At 42.1% G+C, this 26,125-nt stretch overlaps 1 protein-coding gene across 5 annotated transcripts in view; it reads right to left on the reverse strand.

Annotated features, from left to right (window-relative positions):
- Nucleotides 1-2,846: 2,846 nt before the first annotated feature.
- ELAVL1 (ELAV like RNA binding protein 1) overlaps nt 2,847-26,125 on the reverse strand; it is a 41,872-nt gene continuing 18,593 nt past the window's right edge. For 2 of the 5 annotated variants that reach the window (XM_083810856.1, XM_083810857.1), the window contains exons 3-8: nt 16,492-16,595; nt 15,502-15,655; nt 11,825-12,050; nt 7,386-7,496; nt 5,715-5,828; nt 2,847-4,423 (exon numbers count right to left, since the gene is read on the reverse strand). In XM_083810856.1, the coding sequence (XP_083666982.1) occupies nt 4,099-4,423; nt 5,715-5,828; nt 7,386-7,496; nt 11,825-12,050; nt 15,502-15,655; nt 16,492-16,595 (1,034 nt within the window). In that variant the 3' untranslated portion in view covers nt 2,847-4,098. The remainder of the gene's footprint in view (nt 4,424-5,714; nt 5,829-7,385; nt 7,497-11,824; nt 12,051-15,501; nt 15,656-16,491; nt 16,596-26,125) is intronic. The other 3 variants (XM_083810859.1, XM_083810860.1, XM_083810858.1) reach the window with 2 other exon arrangements.

The raw sequence follows: 26,125 nt of genomic DNA on the forward strand, positions 1-26,125 counted from the left end.
TGCCGCCTGGCGAAGTGAAACCCCAGCGGGACTCATCGCCCAGACAAATGGAAAAAGCTACAGAAGCAGAGGCTGGTTTTTGCTGAAGTGCTAAGCATCCACATGCAGAACAAGTTCTTTTTATAAGAGCAAATGAGTTTTGAGTGCAAAGCAAACAGGTCTATTTGAAGATAGAGCCCAGCTGAAGCACAGCAATACATCGCTGAGCATCCCCTTTGTATCCCCAGCTGGCAGATCCTCAAGCTGAGGGTACCCTGACTATGACATTGATGAAGGAATCCACCCCCCAAGCCTCCCTCCTTTTTTTTTATCCTGAAGAGATGCAGATAAACCTCACTTTGTCATCATATTTGCCAGCCTGATCAAAGTGTATAAAGGAAGTGGTGTCATCCAAAATGCAGATGCATGAAATCCAGATTAATCCCTTCAGAAATCCTGGCACCAAGAACACAACACCAGCCTCGGAGACACCATAATCCTCTTCAACATCTACACACAAAACACTGCAGTAGAAGCATGGACAACTATGCGTTGTCACCAGGAATGATACCTGAACCTGCTGAAGCAAGTAACTGTGGGCACCCTGCGATGCTTCTCAAAGCCCCCAGAGCACTCCCGTAGCAGCTGTGCCCTGTAGCCCATCTCCAGCATGGACCATCAAATTCTTAGTTCTTTAAAATCTGATCATCATGTACTCATCTGGTAATCAAGACTTTTGAGTATTCTCTACCTTGTTGAGCCTACTGCATCTCATGAGAAAGGTAAACAAAACTCTGGCTTGAGACTGGCCCTTTGTATGACAAAGATCTTGTAAGGCCAGAGATAGAAGTATCAACTGAAAGGAACTTCTGTATCTCAAAATAAATCAATAAATAAACTTGCAGTTTTCATCCTTTAAACCCTTAACTCCCTGAGGATTATGGAGACAAAATCACTTTGGAAATGGGTAAAATCAGGTGTTAGCTTGAAAGAATGGTATGCCAGATGATGTGATAAGAAAACCCAATTGTTCTTACCTTTCTGTTAGAAAAATTGTTGACAGATTACTTGGTACTGGAGTTTAGTTTCCACTTCCCGAAGTTTCCTTTTGCTCTTTACTAATCCAATGTACAGGCTATTGTTTAGGTCCAAAAGCATCATAAATACATTCACTTTTTTTCTTGATTTTTACTACTTAAGCCAAATATTTATTGACTGTTAGAACGGTGCAATGAACAGACCACGCACTTCTTCCACCATCAGCTCTTGATATTTAAGTAGGATATTTCTTTCCCTTTTCACTGACTCAAGGAGCTGCACTCTGCTCAGGTGAATTGCCTAGTAGCTGTTTTCAGATCAACTATCAAAGGCGTCTGGGATCAGATGTTTCCTAAAAGAGAAATTGCCATACCGCTACTGACAGTATCCCACATTTCCCTCTTATTTAGCAAATGAATAGGAGATGGAAAGACAGGGAAGCAGTCGGATGACACTAGAAGCCTCCAAGAAAAGTTAAAATAAGTAAATGTGACAGTTGGTGAGCTCACAGTAGTGTACTGCTGATACATGCCTGTAATAACTGTAGATGCAAAGTCATATTCAGGGTGTCATTTGTTGGAAGTCTGATCTCAATCTAAATCCTCTAATAAAGCAGCAGCTCCCATTTAGTTAGAAAAAAGATCTTACATGAAATAAGGCAAGAGAGAATTAGAGGAAATTGGAAACCATTTCAGACTCACTCCAGTGGAACAGCGGAGTATTGAGGTTAAGAGGTGACGGGACACAGTAAGATTGCTCTGTACTATGCAGTTGTAACTTGGGAGAAATCCCAACAATGCTTCTGAATCTCTTCTTGTACACCAGAAAAGAAGGATTCGTTGAAGTGATAAATAATGATAAATCAGTGGAAACGTCTGGAATAGACAGCCCAGAAGTGGCTGGCAGACAGCATGCTTGGGGTGAGGCATCATTCCGTCACAGCCACCGTTTTACAGACCACCACCATACCATACCAAATCTCAGGCTGCCCAGGTGTCTCAGAAGATGACAGCGCGAACAGGACTGGCAGGAGTGGCAAGGCAGAATATGTTAATGGTAGAACAACACTTAAATTCATTGCACACAAGCTCAAAAACGGTGGGAGGCTGCTCACTATGCCAAAGCCTATCCGTATTCCTTCAAGTGTACCACAGGCAGTTCCAGAAACATAGCAGCAGCGGTTCCTAGACAGTGCTAAAGGCAATTAACGGAGCTGGGCACCTAATTCAGCTGCTCTCCAGCCGGGGTGTGCAGAGATGCTGATGCAGATTTCTTTGGGCTGCACAAGCCCGCCGGTCCTGTTGCAGGAAGAAGAGAAGCAATTGCCATTGTAAGGCAAGGTCAGCTAGGGATGGAAACGATACAAGCAGACAGCACGGATCAGCCTCAGGAATGCAAAAACAAGCTCTGGGACTGGCAGAGGTTCACACAAAAAAGAGACACTGCAATAGAACTGACCCAATTTTCGCATTTGCCCTATTTTTTGGCAACTGAACATAACTAACAGCCCTGAGAGTTGCCCAAGCTAAGTCTCTAGTCATGCACAGTATCCTTACACAGCCTTTACCTGATAGAGTAATCCTCCTCCTCGGGCTTCCTACCAAAGAACACCTGTAGGGTTACATCAGCCTGTGGAACGTAGCTTCTATGTGACAGGTTTATTGTAGTGCTCTCGTTTCACAACCCTTTTTCTTCTACTCATCTGTCAAAGGAGTAACTTAAGACTCTTAAAGAAGAACTAGAGTTCTTTAAAACAACACTCTTTGAAAGCTGGACACTTTGTGCAATACTTAGCAAAAAAATAACAGAAAATAAAAAACAAAACAAAATTTGAGCAAAACAAAATCAAATTTAATGTTCTTAAATGCAAAAGTAAAAACAAACAAAAAACACAAAAAAGCAAAAGAAAATTAACAGAAACAGAACAACTCAAAGTTTCAAGGCAGTCTGCAGAAAACTTGGGGGATTAATCTTTAAATCTACAAATCAAAGGGTTTTTTTGTTAATATCTAACTTGCAAGTCGTAAGTACTTTTCTGCTGAGTGTTCAATAAGTAAAGCTAGTTGTCAAAACAAAATCCTATTAAAATAGAAAAATCTAGCACTCATTAGAAGGGATGCGAGAAATACAATGCTCAAATGTTTATAAATGTTTTTTTCTTTACAAAACAGAACTACCAAAGGAATTCAGACTATAATGATCTTTGAAAATGAGTATCTTGCTGCATTATAATGTACCAGTAAGTAGTGCACCATGCATTAAATATTTGGACAGAAGAGATTCAGTTTGATAAAGTAGCAACATATATTCACACTTTTTTGGAGTTTCATTTTGACTCTGAAATCTTCCCGGAGTTTCTTTGAAACTCTTTGGTCCATTCCTATTAGAAAGTGGGCTTTAAAAGTAATGTTTCTAAAACCTTTGAATTTGACAACTTGGCTGCTGCTCAGTGTGCAACTTACCTCATCAATGGTGTTAAAAGTTATGCTGGCATGCTACTACTTACAAGACCTTGACTTTATAAAGCCTAATCCTCAACTATATGTAGCAATGAATATTAATTGATAAAGCAAATTTACTGTCAACTAAAACATTAGTATTTCTCAACTTTTCTTCCATACTAGTGAGTCTGGGGTAAAGAAGGTCAGGGGAACGGGTAGGAAAAACAACAACATGAAAACAAGAAAAATTAATTAATTCAGCCTGATAGGTTTAAAAAGATTCCAGTTTTTGCAGACAACATTCAATGGAACAAATGTTAGTCTCATAAGTGAAAGCATGCTTCAATTTTACCACCATCCAGAGGGTCTAGTTAAATGCAATCTACTTAAGATTTCAGGGGATTTTTTTTTAACATGTTTTAAATGAAATAACTTAAAGTAACTTAAAATTGGTCTAACATTGTGGGATTTCAAACATTTGAACATGTCAGTTGCATCCCAGAATATAAAACCTTTTTCACTTCTCATTTAGACTAAGACAAACACTTGTGAAAATTGGCGCAAAATGAGTTTTACACTAACAAAAATGTTTCAACTTCTGTCACTCAATTATCTATTCCATACAAAAAGCACGAGCAAGTTATTTGTGGGACTTGTTGGTTTTGAAGGAAACCTGTAAGATTTTGTCCCCCAGGCGGTAGCCATTAAGACTTGCTATGGCCATTGCAGCTTCTTCATAGTTTGTCATGGTCACAAAACCAAAACCTTTGCACTTGTTGGTGTTGAAATCTCGAATAACTTTCACATTGGTAACCGCACCAAAGGGGCCAAACATCTGCCAGAGGATTCCCTCATCAGCATCTTGACCAAGGTTGTAGATGAAGATACACCAGCCAGAAGATGCGTTTCCTGGAACATTTACACCAGAAAGCCCACTCATGTGATCTACACCCATAGGAGAGAACCTAGCAAATAAAAAGCACAATATTTCATGTAAAAAGTTCAATTCAATTAAGCAAATTAACTTGAATGGGAAGCAACTGAGAATGAATATTTTCTACATGGACATCAAAACTGCCAGAAAAATGTTTACCCATTCAAATTAACAATAAACCAAATTGACAGCTGCCAGGAAAAAAAAAGTTAAGATTCCAAGTACTTTTCTTTATCAATAGGGAACTATAATTAGAAATAGGCAGGCCACAGAACAGTTGCAAGGCAAGTTTATGTAATCACCTTCACAGGGGACCCGGATTGATCTTTGAAACTCAGCTAGGCTGTTAAGTGTTCAGTGGCGTCAATGCAGAATTGCTCAAATGTGAAGTAACAGGCAACACCTCCCCAGAGGCCCCAGCTTGCTTCAAGCCACCCTCTCCCACTTATTTTGCTCAAGGGGGTTGCATCCAATAAGCCTCCTTTTCTTGCCTCTACAATAGCACATTGGGAACTCCTAAGTTAAGGGTTTTCTTTGGGTTTCTTTTAGGAGCAGAGTTTGTGTGTGTATTAATTTCAATTTCTTTCTGCGGAACAGAAGAAAACCTACGCCCTTCTCCACCATAAGGCAGCAGGTGCAGGCAAACACTCCCAATACCAGCAGGCTACCAAGGAAGCCACAGGCATGCACACTCTCTGCTATTAGGTAGCCAAGGAAACATTAGCACTTCCTCAGTTAATTCTCAGTAGCTGGGATGCCCCACATTTCTAGCTACAGAATTTAAATTTTGGTTTATTATTCTTTAACACCAGTTATGCAGATAATCTAACTGTGGTAGCTTTCAAATATAAAAATAGCGAACCACTTTAAAGTATACAGTTTTAAAATTCAAGTATTTCTGGTTTTCTTCTTATTCAGTTGACACCAACTTCATACTCTGAAAACTCATCTGACTTTACTGAATTGGACTTTTTAAAGTCACCTACCCACTCTTCCTAAATCTAGCCTCCAGCTTAGTAGCCCAGCAGTAATTCTGATTAACAAAAAGCAAATAATTTTCCTTTTTATGTCTTGCTCTGTATTATTTTCTTTTCTCCTATAACCCACATATCTAATTCTCCTTTCATCTTCTATTCCTGGTCTCCATCCTAGAAATTCAAAGCTTTAGAACATTTTAATGCAATATTATGGTTGCACAGCTAAGCACTCAAGGGTCAGGAAATGTGAAATTTAAAGCAGAAAACCTCAGTTGGATCCCTTTTGCTCGTGTATTATTTAAAAATGTGAGGTCACATGATTGTAGAAATATAATTATACTATACCAGGGGTTCCCAAACTGTGGTGTACCACTGGTGATATGCAAACCACTTAAATGCGGTACACGTGCTGCTCTCTGCCAAGAACATGGCGGTGGCAGTTCCTGATTCTCTGCTGACCTGGAGAAAACAGGGAATGGATATCTGGGCAGTGAACACCGCATTCAGTGCCAAGCACTTCCCCACTGACTTCTTCTTGCCCTGCATAAAGACAGGAGCTGCTCTTGCCTTTACAGAGAGGAGAGGGCTCAAGGCAACGTGAATGAGAAGGAAGGGGAGCAGAGCTGCAGCAGCACACACATAGAGGCAGGGAAGTCAGCTCACGGTCAGTGTGGTGCTTAGGTGGGTGCACCCATACAAGAGAACCACTAGGTCATCATCTCCCCCAGCCCACGCTCCCCGGTGCTCCAGGAGAGCTCACTTCTTTGGACACCTGAGCGAACAGACCCTCCTGTACCCAGAGGGAGCCTGCTGGTACAGACACCTTCCCCTCCTTTGCACTGTAGCTTCTGCTGGCTGCCTGGGGCCAGGAGAGCTGCCGCGGCTCAGCCAGGCTGCAGCGCAGCTCCCTGCCTGGTGCTGGTGTTTCTAGAGCACAGTGCGGACACACCTGAGCTCATGCTGCACATACTCACTGCTGCTGCCATTGTTGGCCAGCCCCGAGCAAATCCAAGTTTGGGAATCCTTGTACTATAGTAAAACTGAAAAAGCAGTTAAGAGTATCAGAATGTGAATGAAACGTGCTAACCCACGTGATTTGATGATTGTGACATCTTATCTACCAAGTATTCATTTTGCTTTTATATGAAGATGTTCCTGTGTTTGCATGCTTTACACACTTTTTTTCCCCAGACACCTTCAGCTCTGTAACTTCTTTCTGTTTGAGTAACGATCTATTTATCTTAATTCATATCTGGAAAAATGTTCATCTCAACAGATCACCAATCTTGGGTTCTTGTTCACATGTACAGGGAGCAGAAAAATCACTAAGCTCAGAACTGCGTGATGTTGGTTCCAGCAGACAGTGTAGGGCTGAACCTGCCCACTACGAAGCCTCACGCTCTGCCCACAAGCCCAGATCAACAGGTCACCAAGAACTGAAGACAACTGTAGCAGAAGTGTTGGGGGTAGAAAGCAGGCAGACAATAAATCTAAAATACCTACTACATGCAAAATGATTTAAAATAGCAAGTTCCTCTGTTCTTTGAAGACACTAATTTTCCATTAATTTTCAAACATTCTCCTCTTTCGGCTTTTGACTTGCAAAACTGTTTCAGGTTTATTAAAAAAACAGGGTAGAGACACCCCTAAAAGACTTGAAAAGGCACTTAAAAAGACACCAAACACCACCACCATAGGAAATACCACAACACAATCTCTCTTAACCAGATCTAACGTGACTCTAAAATGAAACTATACTTTGCAAATATACTTGAAAAAAATAAAAATCTTTCACAGGAGTTTCTGGTTGGTTATAAAAGCAACTATCAAAAGAACTTGCAGAAGTGTCAGTAAGCGTGCTACAGGACTAGACCTATAAAGAAGTCTAGATTTAGACTTGCATCCAGCCAGCAGCATCACATAAGCCAGTGTCACAGACCTGTCATTGGTGCCAACACTCACACAAGGAGTAGAGCTCCTGCTGTGATTCAGCTGACCTGCTACGTCTCTGCTTACCCTGGACTAACAGCCTGCACAAGACGGGAGCCAGGAGATCTCGCAGCAGCCTGGGGTAACGGCCCGGACCCAGCCTGGCAAAGAGCAGCGGACACACAGTACCTCGTTGCCCTACAGGAAGAGTTTTTTTTGACACAGCAAATATAAGTATACCTTTCCAAGGGTCATCTTATTAAGGATGTTGAAAAGACTAAGTCTGACTTAAGTAGGTAATACTTTAGTTCACACAGATGCAAGATACTCCAGAGAAAATTAAAATTACTTCATTAACATTGTTATTTGGATAATCTCAGACATAATTTTTGCTGGTACCCTCATTTTTTGTTATATTTTTATATCATCTCCCTCATATTGTTTTTCCAACCCTCCCAGAGCATCTGTAAAAGATGTTATCTACGGCTGGTTCTTTTAAGTAAAGCCTTCAACAACTTGTGATGTTAAGCATCAACACAGTGTTAATATTTTTTATTTGTAAGCTTTTACTTTGTAAGCTTCTCATTTATACGAATGCCCCTTTGCTCTACTCTTATGAAAGAGACTAACTCATTTAATACATTTCAGGAAGCATTTTAAACATGCTAGAGTACATTATCTCAGAAGTGACATTCTTAAACCAAAACGATTTATTTTTAGTTCCACGGAAGTCCTATAAATTCTTTTTGCTGAATTCTTCTCACTGCACTCTGACAACAACTATATACAGCATCACAGGTGGGAGAAATCCCACTGCTTATATAATGGTAGTTAGCAGTAATGGAATTTTTAATATTAGCTATAATATATATAATAATATAGCTATATATATATATATTATAGCTATAATATATATTTAATATATGTTGCCCTTTAACATAAACTCGGAATTTTTTTTTCCCTTTTGAATCATTCCACAAATAACAGGAGTTAAACCAAACTAATACTGGTCACATCCACTGTTTTCCCACAACTTTTTTTTATATCCCAATACAGATAGGAAGATCTACTGTGTACAGAACAGGTCTTGTTGAAAATTCATCGATACAAACCTTAAGCCTGAAGTAACAGTGTATTTAATCCAACAGCCAAATTTCAAAGAGCAACACTAATCGAAATAAGGGCTTTCAGCATCACATTCTTCTAGAGCTTTGACGAAACACTACTCTGGACAAAGTCCTCTTCTGTGCGGTCCTCAATCCATGTAAGATGCATCCAAGCTACAAACTGGATTACCATTGAAAATGTGAAGATAACTTCACTGAAGTGAAACAAAATAGATGTTTGGGAGCCGCCCAAGCATTGGTGCCAGCTTAGTTTTCAAGGATTTTGTGAACTGGATGTAAATGCTACCTAGCCATCAGAACCAGAACTCCTAACTGTCCCACCTCTGTGGTTTAAGGTCCTTACGCCTACAAAATCCTCTACATTGTCTAACAACATAGGGCTAAACAACGTAGACTTATTACATTTCCCCTTGATCAAAGGATTATCAAGGAATACCAATCCCCTTCAGGCATCCTGGAGCTAATTCACAGGCTTTGATATCAACAGAAGTATTCCTATTCAAGAAGAGGGAACTGGCTCCAACTCTGAACAAGTCTGAAAGTAAAAACCACTAAACTAGGAATATTTTCAAGATTTTTTTGTTGTTCCGTTTGTTTTCTTTCCCTTCTAGCATAAAACCCCAGTAAACTGGGGACGTGTAAGACATCTAGGGACCTTGGTCAAGATTTTCAAACCTCAGTCCTTATCTTCAGCAGTGTTCAACACCTAGAGACCCTCTGCTCTGCTTAATTAAGGAAAGCTTAGACTCAAACCCTTGGCCCAGATGTTTTCATCTGCCCTCCAACCACAGTTCCATGTTGCAGCACCATCTGTTCTGGATGGAAACAGAGAGGCTTTTGGACCACGTACCAGACTTAGGAGGCCAACTCAGCATGTCAGCAGGACAGGACATTAAGAGCAGTTCCTGATGTGAGCCATAAGCCATAAATACCACAGGAACCAGAAAGGATTAAGAGACCATTAAGCAGAGGGTCTGAGTGATATCTGTAGGAAATTAATAATTACAAATTGGAGGTACAAAAGGGTTAATCCTGGATTTACAGAGGTATGATGGAACAAGATGGAGTGTAATCAAAATGCCAGTTTAAAGTATTCAGCCTCTATGTGGCAGTGAACACAAGTGTAATTTATACAGACTGAGCTCTCTGGAAGCAGCTTATCCTTTCATCATACTTTGTTCACTCCAGAAAACAAAGAGACCTGGCCCAAGGCAAGGTTCCTAAGTTTTATCACAGTATGAATAGTTATAACTCAGTAAGTTCAACATCCTTTAAGGAAGACTCACTAGAAAAGACCTGCAGTTAGCACCAAAGGTGGGAAGAAAAAAACTGGGCTGTGGAATGGTGGGTGTGTTGGGCATGTGTCTGTGCACGCACCTGTGACTGAGGGGAGGAAGCATTTCAGTTCTTGCAAGTCTGTGACAAGACATTAAGAGAAACGGACAGTTCTTGTCTTGAAGTCAACTACTGAAGCATAACCTTGTCTCCGTAATGTATTCCTACATAATTCCTACCTAATGTATTCCTTAACCCAGAATTGCTTTATTATTACCTCTGCCAACCTGCGGTACTGAAAAATCTGCTCCCAGCTGTAAGCTTGCTGGTGGAGAAGGTGACCAGAACATGTTGACAGATGAGCCCTGGGAACAGTTTGAGCTACCAAAGAGGCAATGGAACAGGAACACCATGTTTTCTTTACTCTTGTGAAAAAACACTTGTGAAAACCCCTGCCTGTGGAAACTTAGCGAAAGCACACTAATAACATTAATACTGCTCTTAATGGTACAAGAGAGAACGATGAACAACTCAGTCGTTACAATTTAGTTCCACCTGAACTATAAACAAACATATTAGCCATTTTTATTATGTGACCATTACACGACAGAATTAAAGTTATTAGTATTCATGTTCAAAATAAAGATACCATCTGCACTGCTTATCCTGATGCACCTTAATTCTGCTGTAAAACCTAAGGGGAAGGATGATGACAAATACACCCCAATTGTATTAAGGATTGAAAACATGAGACAAACCTCAAGATTTTCCTAGGACCATGAAGCCTCTAGCCAACACAGCAGATAGATGTGCAAATTTTGGAACAGTTCACCTAACCGCCAATATTTCGGAATTTCATTAATTGGTGTGGCTTACGAGGTTTGAGTGCAGAGATCTGGGTGAGTGCCTCAGTAAAACACTCTTATTTGAGGAGCTGCCTGCATTCAACTTGCTTGTGCTACAGCAGAAGAGAATCTCAGAACACCTGAAGAGGGCCCGGACCTCTGGAGGTCCCCTGGTAAACCTGGTAAACTCGAGGCAAGGGGCACCCACAGCAGGTTGTGCCGGTCAGGTTTTGAGCGTCTCCAAGGATGGCACTCCAAGCTCTCCAGACAACCTGCTCCAGGGTTCAATCACCCTTGCAATAAAGGGCTTTTTCTTATTTTTCCTATAAGACAACAGCTGACTGTGAAGTACTTATTCTCACTGGAGACACATTATGCCTAACTGTTCTTAGAAAAAACACAGCTCTGCTATGGTCACAGCAACACTGGAACAGAAGTACTGCAGAGTATTTCTTGAGCATTTTAGTCCAGATTTTGCTGAGCTAACCAGGTATCTCCAAGGAGAAAAAAAAAAGTAAATTCTCAACAGGGCAAGACTACTCTCAGAAACTCTCCATGAACACACCTCATTAAAGAAAGCCAATTACTTGTTTGCAAGACAGTAAATATAATGCATATTCCAGAGCACAGTCCAGCTATCAACATCCTCCTTTAGGCAACTAAGGCAAGTCAAATTCAAAGCAACTAAGGCAAATCTCAAAGGCAAAATGCACAGTATCTTCCACAGCTCTGGAAGCAGACGGTATGTTGCAATTACCCGATAATCTTCCTGAACTTATGAGGACTTAAGGAAACAACACCACACAGCTCAAGATGGAGGTGGAAAACCCACAGAATCTTAATCAGATAGTTTTCTTAACTTAGTATGACACCCCCCTGCTGGAACCAATGGTTCAGAGCTTTAATTAAGTTGCCAAATCGTATCTACATTCAGATAGATGGACTACAGAATGGGGATCTGTTGAGACAGGCATCTACGAACACCCATCTGGAACGTGCTACTTTATCATCTCACTATACACTGAATTGTAGAAATGCACACCTTTGTGTATGTACCTTTACATAATTAGCTTTAATGCAAGTTTTACAAGTAAGATTTTACTTTAAACATCTTTTAATTCAACAATTTATTTACATAACACTGCAGGACACATAGTGTACTATGTATTCATTCACACACTGCAACGAAGAGATTACTGCACAGCTGCAAGAGTACAGTTTCCCAGATGGACACGGGAATAGCAGTACAGCCTTAAATGCATTATTCTTCCTAACCTACCTGAATCTTTGCGCCTGGTGATGAACTGGCCCTCCAAACCGTCTAGCTGGTGAATGACACAGCTGCGATAACAGTGCCACATTTTTGTTCTGGTTAGGATTGGCTGCAAACTTCACTGTAATGGGTTCGGAGGAACCTGGGGGTTTGTGACCATTGAAATTTGTAATTGCCTCTTCTGCTTCTGACCTTTTGTCAAACCGGATAAATGCGACCCCTCTGGACAAACCTTTTAACCAAACCAATAAAAAAAAAATGAAGTTCAGGATAAACTCAAAATAATTTTGAATGTAAAAACAAAAAGGTTAAAAGTTTCTACGGTCACAGCTTTCAAGTTCTCTACATTTACTAATGGTTCTTCAGCAGCTAGAGAATAAAGCACAAAATTAAGAAACAAAAGACAAATGAACACATTCATTTCAACTATAACTACTAGAGTGACTAACGCTTAAAATGTACTAAAACAAAAAATCCAATATGGTAATATTCCAAGAAAACCAACATCAAATGCCATTTCCATTATCCCCCCAAAACATTTTAAATTAATACCCCCTCAAGAAGAATCCCACTGGAAGAAAATGAATCACAAAACCCCTTAGCTTTGATTACCGTATCACTAAAAAGCATTTGCAAACACAAAATTTTCCAAATGTTTTCAGCTTTCCAAGGCTAACACACACTCCAGTTCTTAGACTATGGCATGAAGGTATAACTAATAAAGTAGTTTAACCTTCTGTAACAAAAAGATCACAATTTAGTCTGCATTATACTCATTACTTCTGGCTAGCACACACCTTATTTTTAATTCATTAAATACTGAGTAAGAATTACCTATTCCCTCCATAATTATACTGAAGCAATTACACTTGCATCTTGTTTCTATTTCCCAACGCTGGCCATTGGATTTTGTTATCTTTTTGATCAAGGTAAAAGTTACGCCTTACCAGATCTTCCCCCCTACTTCCCCTTCTCGTCTGTGACTAATCTGGAAATACTGCTTACCACAGTGAAGTGAAAAGGGTACATTCTGTTTAAATTTCATTCCAAAGATGATGATATTATGGATAGAATAATTTCAGGACTTTGCCAACTCTACTTCAGAAAGGGCTGTATCAAATATTTTCATATTGCCTCTACTAGAGGCTCACACAGGGCTATCTTCAAAGAAAGCTTCAAAAGTTATTTCAACTTGTCATAAATTACAAAGTTGTTTCCAAGGCAATTGGACATTACTTCCTGCGATTTTAGAGAAGGAAATACAGCAGGACAAAACCCTGGTCATATGGCAAGCAAGCTGAAGGGAACCCGTCCTCTGCAATGCCCCTATAAGGGCCTACAGGAAGGGCGCATTTGCTTTTGGGGCACTGGGAGAACTTCCATAAACAACTCGTCTCGTTTACTGAACGTTGTCAGGTATGCAGTCACACAGAAAAAGCCTGCTTCCCAGGTCACTGCACTTTCTGAAGAGAACATCTGCAGAGCAATGGTGAAAAATGCATTTGCAGAAGCCACCGTGTGGCTAGCACCACCTGTGCAAGTGGTGTTCCTAATGTCACCCGGAAAGCAGTCTACCTGTGAGTAAGTTATTCCAGATCTGGATTTCTTAGTGATTACTTTCAAAACAGGAGACTGGACCAGACCAGCTCAAATCAGAGCCGGTCGGATGATGTGCTCCAGTACAGGTCTTTCTGTGCCGCGTGCTGCAGAGGCGCAGGATGGCAGCAGCACCCCCCAGTCAGCAAGGGCTACCCCAAAGCCCAGCATATGGTTGCTTCTCCACTTCCATGCTGTTCAGCTTAGCACTTCTCACTTGATTTACCAGAGATTTCATTTAAAATATAGTATTAAGGCTCGAAAGCTGGAGAACAACCTCTGCTGAAGGAATGCCTGAAAGTACAAAGGAAACTTTGTCCCAGTTGGGCCCAGATCCAGATATGAAACGCATATTTTTAAAGCCAAGGCATGGCTTCGTTCTTGAAGGGAAAGGAAACCTACGCTATGCATGCATAATGGAGCTTCACAGCGTAAACAGAATACATTCTTCAAACAATACATAATTAAGGTTCTGTAAGCAAGCTGTATATCCTCTGAGCTGAGGGAATTAGACAGCATCATGCCCCAGCACACTCGATAAAAGCTGTATTATTCCTGGAAAGATTCTGATTGGATGACTTCTGTCATCTCATTTTATAGCCCTGTCAGAGAGAGACGCTAGCTATCTCGACTCCACTGGCAACCACAGAACGGTGACTCTTTTGGACACTTATGAGTAAGTTTTCTGTGCTCCTAAAGCCTTTTTCTTGCTTCTACCTACAGTTGTGACCCAGGTAACTAGCTCAGAGAGACAGAGCCATATGGATGCCAGTTACCCAAAATGAGTTCTCTGCCTAGAATAGGAAGGATCGGGTTCCCTCATCCAGCCTTGAAGTGCCTGCAGTGTTGGTACCCAGATCTCCTTTAGTCACCTCAGACTTTTACACGCAATCACATTTACAGTGCAATCCACCTGATCAGATCAAAACACTAAGAAGTAGGTGCCTACTCAGGAAACTAGTTCCAATGGAGATACTTACATTGTAGACTTTTACATTTGGTCAGATGAATCTCACCAAAAGTTGCTGGTGGCCTACTCTAAATTACAGTGGATTCTTCAGAGTATCAAAGCTGCTGCTCCTCACACAGCTTGAAAGCTGCTGCTCAACTAATGTACATAAAAGTACATGCTACTGTGTATAGATGTTAATCTAATTCTAGTAATTCCACATTTGTCATTGCACTAATATAGCACATGCATAATTCATACATGACAAATGAGCTGCTGGAAAAAAAACACAACTCAGAACACCTAAGGTTGCAGGATAAGCCATACTACACAGCATAGCTGTTTCAAATAATTACATAAGAAATTAAAACTGTCAAAACACATTGTAACACCAAGTCAGAATTAACATTATAAAGGAAATCCTTTGTAAAAAAAAAAAAAAGGAAAAACAGAAAGAAAATTGGTTTTCTCCTGAGGTGAGTGCTTAACTAAGCAACTTCTTTTTACTTCAGAGTTTGTTTTTTTCTAAAGCATAATGCATTCAGAAAATTCAAGAAGGTAGAATTCACATATGAAGCTTATTCTTCTGGTTAGCAGTAACCAGAGGATAAGACACCTCAAATGTTTTTAAAATATCAAGAAATTGTATGAGTGAATTCCAAGCTGGTATGAAAGACAAAACACACTGGTATTTTTCTTTTTAAATATTTGACTATGGCCTGGAATTCACCTGTGAGTAGCAGCTGCATTTGTGTGAAGTAAACTTTATAGCTTCAAATTACAAGCAGATTGCCCAGGCACACACCTCACTATACTCCCATGAAATGTCAGAGCAAGAGGAAATTTGGCAAATCAACAGTTTAGCCTGATAGAACAGACAGTAAAAGCATGGAATACATTATGAGGTTTAGACTGTAACCTAGCAAAGGAAGCAATGTAAGTCATTCTGTGTGAAAAAAAACAAACAAACCAACCACACATTAGAAAAGGACAGACCATTAAAATTATTTCAGTGGTTGATACCAGATGCCATGGTTAGTTTGTGACAGTTAAATGAGTTTAGGAGCTGCTAGTCCCTGAAGAGAGACAAAACATGCCATACAGTACAGTTTTGTCTAGCTAGTGCAATAGAACTCACCTGTGGTTTGATCCACAAGCACACGTGAGTTGATGATGCGTCCAAAACGTGAAAACATATCTTCTACATCTTTTTGTGTCATTGACCTCGGTAGTCCACTAATATATAAATTAGCATCCTTGATAACTTCAGAACTTGGACGAGCATAGGAAACCTTAAAAAAGGTTAATAATTAAAAAGAGGATATGTTCAGGGTTTAAATTGAAAGAGTAGCTTATTTTGTCGTAAGTCACTTGTATTTATTCCTCGCTAAACAATGCAGGCATTTTTTATTGTAGTTCAGAAGAGCTAAACGGGTAGAGGAAAATTACCAGAAGGGAAAGAAAAATCATGCTCCTATACAACTTCATTGCTCTCAGGTTCATCCAACAGATAAACAGAAAAACAGCACTGCTATAAAATGCCAGCAACAGACCAGTGTTTCCAACATACCCGTTATGTTGAAGTATCCCTGTCCAAAGTTCGGAATTCAACAGTGGACCTATCAGTTACCACAGCTCACACCAAGAACTTGTGCAGTCAGTATATTTTTTGAGTCAGAAAATTTATCAGCTGCAGTGCAGCTTTCTATCTTAATTTCTGCTAATAGAGAAAGTTACAAAAATGATTGAAGCAGGTGTGATTTCCTGGACATAACGTACTGTTATATCCAAGAAGGAGTGCATGTGTATTAACACTTTAAAACAGATCAGCTTTGAGACATAAGAATTCATTCCAAGTCATTGTTAGGCTTTTGATCTTGGCTACTTCTATAATAACGGTGGGAACAAAAAACAACCAAAAAGCAACAAGAGCAATCTTTTAATACCAAGCCGTTACAAACCCCAAGTGACTTAACAGCTCATTTCACTACTCTGCTCCCACAGTCAGTCTGTCTTGCAGCTGGACAGCACACAGAACTCACCACCAGAATGAACAAGCACTCTAAACGGATTACAAGTTTATTATAATGTCATTTTCACAGAAAACTGAAAAATCTGTACATCCTACCTTGATAGTTTTTGACTGAAGTCTGAGGCCATTCAGCGTGTTTATTGCTCGTTCAGCATCTTTTGCAGTAACGTAGTTCACGAAGCCATAGCCTAAGCTGTGTCCTACACAGAAGAACAGTTTTTAAATTAATCCTTACACAAAAAGGTTATCACTACCAAAATCACAGGAAGTGAAAGCAAGAAAAATGAACTCAACATAATCCATCCAGTAAATACTTAATATGCCACAGAACTTCCAGATGATGCACGCCAACCGCGAGAAACAGCTCAAGGCTACTTCAAACATCCTCAAGAACAGTTTATCTCAGATGGCTGCAGACCGTCCATCAATAGTAGAAAAATCAAATTTGAACTCTTGTACTGACTCTTGTCTCATGAACTTAATGGGGATATAACAAAGACATGAGTTTACGCCAAGTTCACAAATACAAACTCTTGTATACAAAGAACAGAAAGCAAAAAATGTGAATTGATGAACCCCTGGGTATGAAATCATCATGCTACACGTTTCTGTGTAGCTATTTCAACTTTTGCTCCTGGAGACCACAGGAAGAAGGTTTTTATTTCTTCATACATTCATACGGCTAACAAGCAGCAAGTATCCCAAACACAGGATAAAGCTGCAAAGTGAAAAATTATCTTCAATGCAGATACTTCATGTACTTTAAGTTTACCTTAAGTCTTGCCAAAAAAAAGTAATAATAGTAAAACTTCAAAACATTTAAGGCAAAGGACACTTAATTGGATATTTGTTTGTTCTGCTTCTGTATATTCAACCTCCACAAATGCTCCTATCAGTGATAACAGTACATAAAGTCACTTCAGGTTGCAGTTTCCCAACAGTTAGAGGCTATCTTATCACTGCAGGCCTAAAAATAACTGAAATCCTTTCAGACCGTCTTGGCACCTCCCATCCAAGAGGTGTTCCTTTTTCAGACTCCCCCTTGTCTGTCTTTCAGACTCCTCCTAGTCAGACCTACAGAATGCACGAGAGAAAACTTGAAGTGTGCATAGGAGAACATGCTATTTTACTGTAATAATATACTACTGCTATCTTATTATTAAGCTCCACTGTTACACTATAGAACACTAGAAGATGTGGCTAAACATTAGAGTAAAGCATTCTCTTCTGAAATACAGCCCTTTTTGATTACATGGCACGGCTCCACAACAGTCATAGCTGCCAAGGCAGTTTTCCTATGCCTTCCAGACATTTGAGAACACCAGATACACAAAGATGAGTCGCGGTGACATCCTAGCACAAAGTCTCAGAGTAACTGAAGATTAATCCCCCTCTGCAAGACGACTCATCAGCCCTCAATCAATATCCTGGTAGCCTATCAATACCTTGTGGGTATTGAGACCTACCAGCCTATAAGCAGCACGGGACGGAAAGAAGCTCCAAATAACCTTCTGCATGTTGTTACCAACAGCACATGGCGCAGACGGACTGCAGCTGTAACAGCACAACTGCCTGGCACGTCCCGTGTTCACCTGCTTTGTTGTGAAATGTAATATACCACTAACTCATCTAAACCCAAATAACGTCACAGCCTGTTTCTTAATACACTTGTTGTATAAACAGTCCCAGTTAATTTTTACAGGCTGCTAAAGCTCTTAAAAGAAGCCAGATCCACTTCACATTCACGCCTCCTAGAGGAACGACATCCTGTTCTTTGACAAAGCATTAAAACATCTCCACTAGCACAGATCCAGCCTTTGTGATACCAGGCACTTCTGTACAACTGCAATAACAAATTAATCTTTGATAGCCAGGTAGAATTTAATTCTGCATAGGAAACAAATAGAATAAAAGATCTTAGACAACATCTTCTGTACCTTTACCTTTTAAAGAGCTACAGATGACAGTGGCTAATAGAACAGAAAATGCACGTTATTAAGAAATCAACAAAAAAGCACGTAGGTAAGAGATACAGCTGTAAAACCCCAGAGATGGTCAATCATTTAGATAAGGTGTGGTTAGCCTGACTAGTGATATTTTTTTTTCCCTAATCAAGAAGATGCGTTATTTATCAATTAGAAAAATGTTCATCACCTGGACCCTGGCTTAATCTAAGAAAACAAAGATAAGCCTCAGAGGGAATATGCGCCATGCAGATGGCAGGCGATGAATTTTTCCCACCTAAGGGGGTGCGAAGGGTCCAACACCCCTTACAGGCACAGCAAACCAGCAGCTTCTCTGCAGACCACCACTACTCTGAGCACCCCCTTCTTTGCAGGTGTTCTCAGTTTGTCCCAACAGCCACATCAACATCACACTACTGCACAGAATGAGGTCCTAGTAAAGATTTTGGAGACAGGCCCTTAAAGATCAGCGAAATAGCAGACCCAGCCATCCTCTCCTGGCAGGGCGAAGGCAGGAGCCTGTGCAGCGTGGATTTGTTAAGCTGTCCTTAGTGCTCTGGGTCACAGAGACCAGGGGCTCGGTGCTCTGGCCAGCACAAGTGAACGTCCTTCCCCATTTTCCTGGGTAAGTCCCCAGAGAACAGAGCAGGCACGCCCTCTCGTGCAGAGCCTCAGACAGCTTGTATGTTTACGTACCGTTTGAGATCAGTGACAAGGAAGATTAAGCTACTTACTTTTGTTTTTATCCTGTATAAGTGTTCGTAGATACGCAGAACTGAAAGGGACCACAGGATCTGGGTCAAGCCCTTGCAATCACACGCTGTACATATTCCCCTTCCCTAAAAAGGGAGCTTCACGTGAGAAGCAGTTAGGTTTTTGTCCCGAGGACTCTGATTGAAAGCACGATCTAGAAATCCCTCCCCCAACGCTCTCCTTTTCTAAAAGTGGCCCTGAGTTTATCCCCATCTCACTTATATCCACTTGTTCTTGTGCAAGTACCGTCCTTTCACTTACACGTGCTCACCCTGCCAAGTGTCTGGTTCCCAAAACACGCCCGCAGGGACCATAACTCCCTCGACCTTCTGTCTTGGTTTCACCTGAGCCAAACCTGTTCTTTTCCCCTTCTCGTTTTATCCAGGTGGCTATTTTATACAGTGGCTATTCGTATCAGAGTTTGAATGCCCTGGGAAAAGAGGGCAGGGATGGAATGGGGTTAACAGAAACAAACACAGATAAAACAGCAGGGTCTGAGAAGGCACCTAGCAGATGGCAGGATTACAACGGTAAGAGTTTCTCATATCCCCAGTGGTTACAGTCTCACTAACTTCTCAGTCCCTAGATAAGGAAGCACCTATTACCTATCTTCCCCTACAAGGACTAGGACGCTGACCCTCCCCTCTTCCTCTATACTTCCCACCTTTAAATGACATCAATGGAACATGACTTCACAGTCCTTAAGTGTTAAAAAAGCTAGCCTACACAGCACAGACAACAGATACCAACTTATCAGCCTCACTCATCTCCTGCCATTCAGGTCTTGCTTTTGACCTCCAACCAGGCTGGATCTCACCCACTGCAGTCCCAGCGCCAAGAAGCCCGTTCCAGATCTCGAGAGGCACGTTCCGCATCTCCACACATCGCTCCTCAGGAACACCGTCTGCTTCGTAATTGTGCAATGCATTCCCACCTCCTAAGGGCACAAACTAGCTTCCTTCAGGGTATGCCAGGAAAAATAAGGGGCTGGCATTTACACTGCGTAAAGATTTATGTCAAGCGTTTGTCTCAGGCAAGGAGACATTATTTGCTTTACCACAACATTAACAGCCTGCTAGAAACCTATTGTGCAAAAGAAAGTAATTCCATAACATTCCTCAATCTATTTTTAGTGGATAGTAATTAAAAATAAATAAATAAACAAACCCTTTGCTTATACATAAAATGTAAATCTACTCAAGAGACCGAAATAAAAAAAAACAAGTAGGCCCTTATCTGGATGAATAAATTAACAAAGTGATCATGAAATCTAGTTTTAAACAAACTGCCATACTCCTTCAGCATAAAGAATCTAGTTTTGTCCCCATGATAAGAAGCCCTTTCATCAAAGAGGGCACTCATTTTCTTTCTGCGCGTCACTTGGTTTTCTGTCCATGTCCTTGCTTCCTTCCCCTGCTGCCTCAGACACACGCCTTCAGTCCCTAAATCGTTTCTCATTCCCCTCCTGCTATGGGCTGACAACTCCGGTTTCACTGGAGTCCAGTATGAGAACAGAGCTGGTGCTTGTCTTCCTCCCCGCTACAGAGCGGCTGTCCCTGAAAGCAGCGGCCCCGGATTCTCCCCATCCTGCCCTCCTCAAGGAAGCCGAGATGTAAACCTGGCCCCACTACGCCAGAGCGCCTTGGTACGAAGGCATTTCAGTTCAGAATTTGTTTTCTGAACTGAGCAACTCTTGCCAATCGATGCAGTCTTGTGAGGTTATATAAATAAATAAAAAGCCAAGTAACCAACGCAGGAGGACGGAAGAGATGCTCCCAAGACGTCACTGAGGAGAACGGGGTGTCTTGGGAATAGTCGGGTTTTTTGTTTGCTGCTGCAGAACACGCACGAATGCATCAAGCGCTACCTCGTCTGAATACAGACACCAGTGGGCTGAAATGCACAACTCTAAGCGGTGGCTCTGCAGCTTCAGAGGATGAGAACAGCGAAAAGTGCGCTGCACGGGCTTGCTCCAGTACCGTTACAGCACTGTGTAACGGCACCTACACACGCGTGTCAACTAGAGAAAAATGTGAGCACACCTGCATCAAGCTTCAGGAAAGAAGTCCTGCCAACGCAGAAGTACAGCAAGGCAGGACTGGCAGAGCAAGTGACCACAAGGTTATCCTAACCCCCAGGACAAGCAGTGCTGTGCACGCAGCACCTCTCTGCACTAGGTACACGTGCCAGCTCCTGCTGAGAAAAAGCATGTGCTAGCAACTCTAAATCCGGTGACAGAAAATAGCAGCTGGGCTTTCCTCTGCTGCAGTGCATTCCTCTGCTTTGTTAGGTCAACCTAAAAACGTGTTCAGTTCTAGAAATTCAATTTCTAAAATTAAAAATAAGCCATTTCAAAACAGAGCTAACCGATTCTCTCTGAACACTACAGAAACTAGAAGGGGTTTCAATATAAAAGGGATCAGATACGATACATGTCTGCTGTCTGCTTCTTCCCGCAGTTCTACGTCCTTTGCACGCAAAAGGTACCCGCTGGACACCGGCACAACACTAAGAGCCACTTCAGAGCTCATTAATGCTACAACCTCATGTGGCAGTGCTTGTTTTTACTTGGCCAACTTCTGCCATTAAGATTCACCTAAAAGACAGACACTAAGAGGTACACGTCTATACTTCACAGGGTATCGCTACAGTTTGCAGGCTTTGCACCTGAGCACCTTACCTCCTCCTTTCTGGAAAGGCCCCGGGGACAAGGAACCGCCTGAAGCCACGGGACTTGGGACCGCCAGCTCCCAGAGCCTACTCTGGTTTGAGGTGAAATATTTAAATCTGGAGTCAGGCCACCGTTTCTGAAGTTAAGTTATAATACGCTGCTGTCAAAGTTTCGACACTTTTATGTACACCTGTGCTAACAAGAAGATAAAACAGGCTTTGGGAATTTCCAACCCTTTCATTATAGAAGAAACCCCACTTCCATTGGAAAGCCAAGAACAAAGCTCAAGAATGGAAGGTGCTAATAAGCTGATGCACAGCAAAATAAAGATAATTAAAATTTTGGTGGACTATTGTCTCTTATCCTTCCTATTAATAGAGATGAGAGTATGCTGTCAGGTGTTGAAATAGAGGAAGGAAGACTGAATCCAGAGTATAGCACTGATAATTTGAAGTAACTGTCGGTTTTGGACTTGTTGAAAAGATGCATAGTATTTCAAACGCAGTCTGTTACAGCATACCTAGAAAAAAATCTTAATAAAAGCAAAGAAACATTTTTAGGCACCAATGGAACAAGCTACTGATTTAATGAGAAAGATACAGACCAGCTTCCAGTCTCTCAATGACCTTCTGTCAAAAGCTTCTGTAATTTTAACAGCAACTGGCTGTCAGATTGATGCAGGGTTAAAGCATCAGCCTCCAGACCTGACCGCATGCAACGAAGTTTTATTTAAACTCCTGCAGTGTCCATACCAGTTGACCCTGGCGAGTAACAATAGCCATGGCCTTTGTGTTATTCTCCAGCCTAGAAAAGCAGGGGCTTAATTGAACAGCAGTTCTGGCAACACCGCTGATGAAACGGTTTGAGTGGAAGAGAAACCACATCAGAACGTGCAACAAAGGCACACGAAGTTCACATTATAGCAAAGCTCCCTTGCTCATTCTCATTTCCAGCCTCCTTCCCAATCAGGCATAGACTTTTACATAGAGGAATTACTGCTGTAATTACCGAGTTTCTTTATTTCCTCAAGTGTTTGTGGTAACTGCTTACTAAATTGGTTAATTAAAGAATGAAAAAGCTCGTAATTAAAAGAGGAATTCAAACCCAAGCAAGCAGTGCAAGTTGACCAGACACCATTTGCCTACTCCATGCCTCAGCACAACACACACTACACAGCTTCATCCTGATCCAACTCATTCTAAAAGCTGTAATCTATAGAGTGAACAAGGCAAAGGACTGCCAAAAAGACCTGAAATAACCTGCCAGTGAATAAAACCAGTGTTTTTGCTTTAGAAATACTGATCCCTAAGGGCGAAACATCGTCTTCCGACTTCAGAGTTCACTAGCCAGGGATGCTGCTAATAAGGGTTACTGGTTTTTGTTGGAGGAATCCCTGACCTCTCGGCAGCTTCAACACACACACCAGAAATGCAAAGCTGCCCATAGGCAGTGGATATGCTGACAATTACTTCAGAGCAAGGTCACCACATGTTCCCATACACAAGCACAAATTACTGCATCTTTTTCACCACTACGTCTTCCCCTGTTACTCAAATTTGATGCCACCCACTTACCTGTGAGCATTATTTGGTAGCTCCACAGCACTTCTAAGAACTCCTTTGAGGAACCCAACAGAGACATTTCTTAAACTCCTCAGCTTGGACATGATGCTGAAGTGCAAATAATGTCTTGAAGCAAACATGGGAGACACGAACAGCTCAGGTTGCAGGACTTGCCCACATCGGTCCATCTACACCCCTGTGATCACCCAACACTATTTCTCCCACATGGCTGGCAAACACCCAGCAGGAATGCAGCCTGGCTGCCACGGAAGGTGACAAAACCCAAGTGCTAGAGATGGCTTAGTCAGAAACCAGTGTTTGAAGACATATCAAAATCTCCTTAATCTCACTGGGTCTGGAAGACGGTACTGGATGCTAAGGACTGGGAATGCTGTTGGGTTCAAGCCCACCAGAATAGACCAACCTAGAACTCAGGAAAACAAGTAGACGTGTCAGCAGAGCAGCCTGGCTAAGCAGGGAGCTCGTGGCAGAGCTCCAAGGCAAACAAGCAGCATGCAGGAGATGAAGAAGAGACAGCCTGCAAGAAAAGAAATTTAGAAACAGTCCACTTGGTTTCACGAAAGCTGAAACTGAACTGAAGTTGAGATTTGCAAGGAAAGCAAACAAAAAAAAAAAAAAAGAAAATCAGAGGGAACAGTAACTTTGAAAGGTCATGGGAACCGGACGAGGTTCCCAGCAACTGCAGATGGACAAGAGCTAAGTCCACCTTCAAGAGAGCCCAAAGAACAACCCAGGTCACCGCAGGCTGGTTGGCCTCACTGGGGTTCCAGGAAAATCATGGAGCAAGTCCTCCAGGGACACGTTTCTGAGAAGATGAAGACAGCATGGTTGGGTCAGCACGAACTTCCCAGGGACAAACCATGCCTACCCAGCCTGACTGGCTTTGGACAGAAAGACTGGATTTGTAGACAAGGGAAGAGCAGTGGCTGCCGTTCCCTTCATCTTCAGCAAGCTTCCAATACTGTGCTTGAGAATATTCATGCATCCAAGTTAAGATGTTATAATCGGGATGAATGTCAACCAGATCAGAAGAGATGTGGATCAGAGGGTGGCAGGTCACACTACCTGTATGCCTGCAAGACGTAGAGCACCGCAGGGGTCCGTCCTCAGACCTGCGCTGGTTTCTGCTGTTATCCACAGCCTGGAGGCGATGGGGGTGCACTCTTGCCAAGACTGGAGACAACGCTGGGCTGGGAGGAACCTGGGGTACACTGGAGGGCAGGGCCGCCACCCAGAGGGACGGGCCAACAGTGGCCTTTTGAAATCCAGCAAGGACTAATGTAGAGTCCTGCTCTGGGAAGGAAGAGCCCCTTACACCACCACAGACCAGGCACTAAGCGGTGCAGAACAGTTCTATGGAAATGGACCTGGAGTCATGGTACAGAGCAAGGCGAGCATGAGCCAGCAGTGCACTAGGACACGGAAAGTTAAGGGCACTGTGCATCGTGCTAAGCAGAAGTAGAGCGTGAAGGAAGGGGGAAAGGATCATCCCCCCTCACTCAACACTTGCTAGACAACGTTTAAAATACTGCTTGCAGTTATTCCTGCGCCCAAATACAGGAAAGACATCAATGACCTGAAGCAGGCTCAGCTAAGGACCACCGTGATGCTCAGGGGGACGGATTTCCAAGCTTGGAGGTTTTCAAGGCCAGACCCAGAGTAACATGGCCTGACCTTACAGCTCACTCTGCTCCGAGCAGGACACTGGACATAGGCGGCCACCCAGCTATGGTCCCAACGACAGAACGAGGAACACTCAGGTTAACGTGGTCTTCAGGCCTTTCCAGTTCCACCGAAGGCCTTTTTGTGCCAACAGTCCATATGCATACTTCACCTAAGTAGGGATGTAACACACCTAAGGATTTATTAAAGGTCTAGAGAAGGTAAGGAATCCCACCTTTATTCTACCTCACAAGACCATCTCCCATTCACAGAATCACTTCCAAATTCTGAGTTTATTTCTAGCGCAGTCCTGAAATCAAGGCCTGGACTTACCAAGACCACTACATGGCTAGGAACTCCAACCTTGTCCATTTTCAGCAGATTAGTTATTCTGTCACACATTTCTGGAAGCACCCACTCCTGTTCTGTTTTCAGTTGAGTTCATTTCTGAAGGTTTCCACTTTTTTTTTTTTTTTGGACTTTTTTTGTCCCCTGGCCTCAGGAGATGCTGCTGCTTTCCAACTCCTCCTGATGTCCTTCAGCCCTAATTACCTCTGCACCACACTGTACCAGCTTTTAACCCCTTCCTCTTAACGTTCAAGATATCAGCCTCAGCAGGGAACGTGCCAGCCCTGCAGGCACTGCCTGGCTTGGCTTTGGAGTCGAGCGGTCGCCACTGGCTGCCCCCTCGCCAGGTTTTGTTTCCATACCACGAGGCATCCTTACAAAGACTGGAGGAGTGGGAAGCAGCTTCTTGAAAGACTTCTGTCAAAACCTGTTTTTTGGAAGCAAGCAAACACTTTATTCAAGTATTCAATCACCAGCTTTCAAAATTAACAGCAGAAGGGCATTGTTCTCCATTGCAAATCCATGCTGATCAAACCTCCCCACACCACCAAGCTCACAGTGTACTCGTGAGAACACAGCGAACACCCCAGACCTTCAGCAAAGATACAGATGATGCATCTCAGCTCCTCCAACATCAATCTGAAGCTAAAAGCCCACAGCCTGATCCCAAACTTCACCTGATCCAGTCCCCCCAGGACTCATCTCAAGGTCCTTACAACTGGCTTCCTCAGTGATTCTCCTAAGTTGCT

Source organism: Anser anser (assembly GCF_964211835.1).
Source record: "Anser anser genome assembly, chromosome: 25".
Lineage (NCBI taxonomy): Eukaryota > Metazoa > Chordata > Aves > Anseriformes > Anatidae > Anser > Anser anser.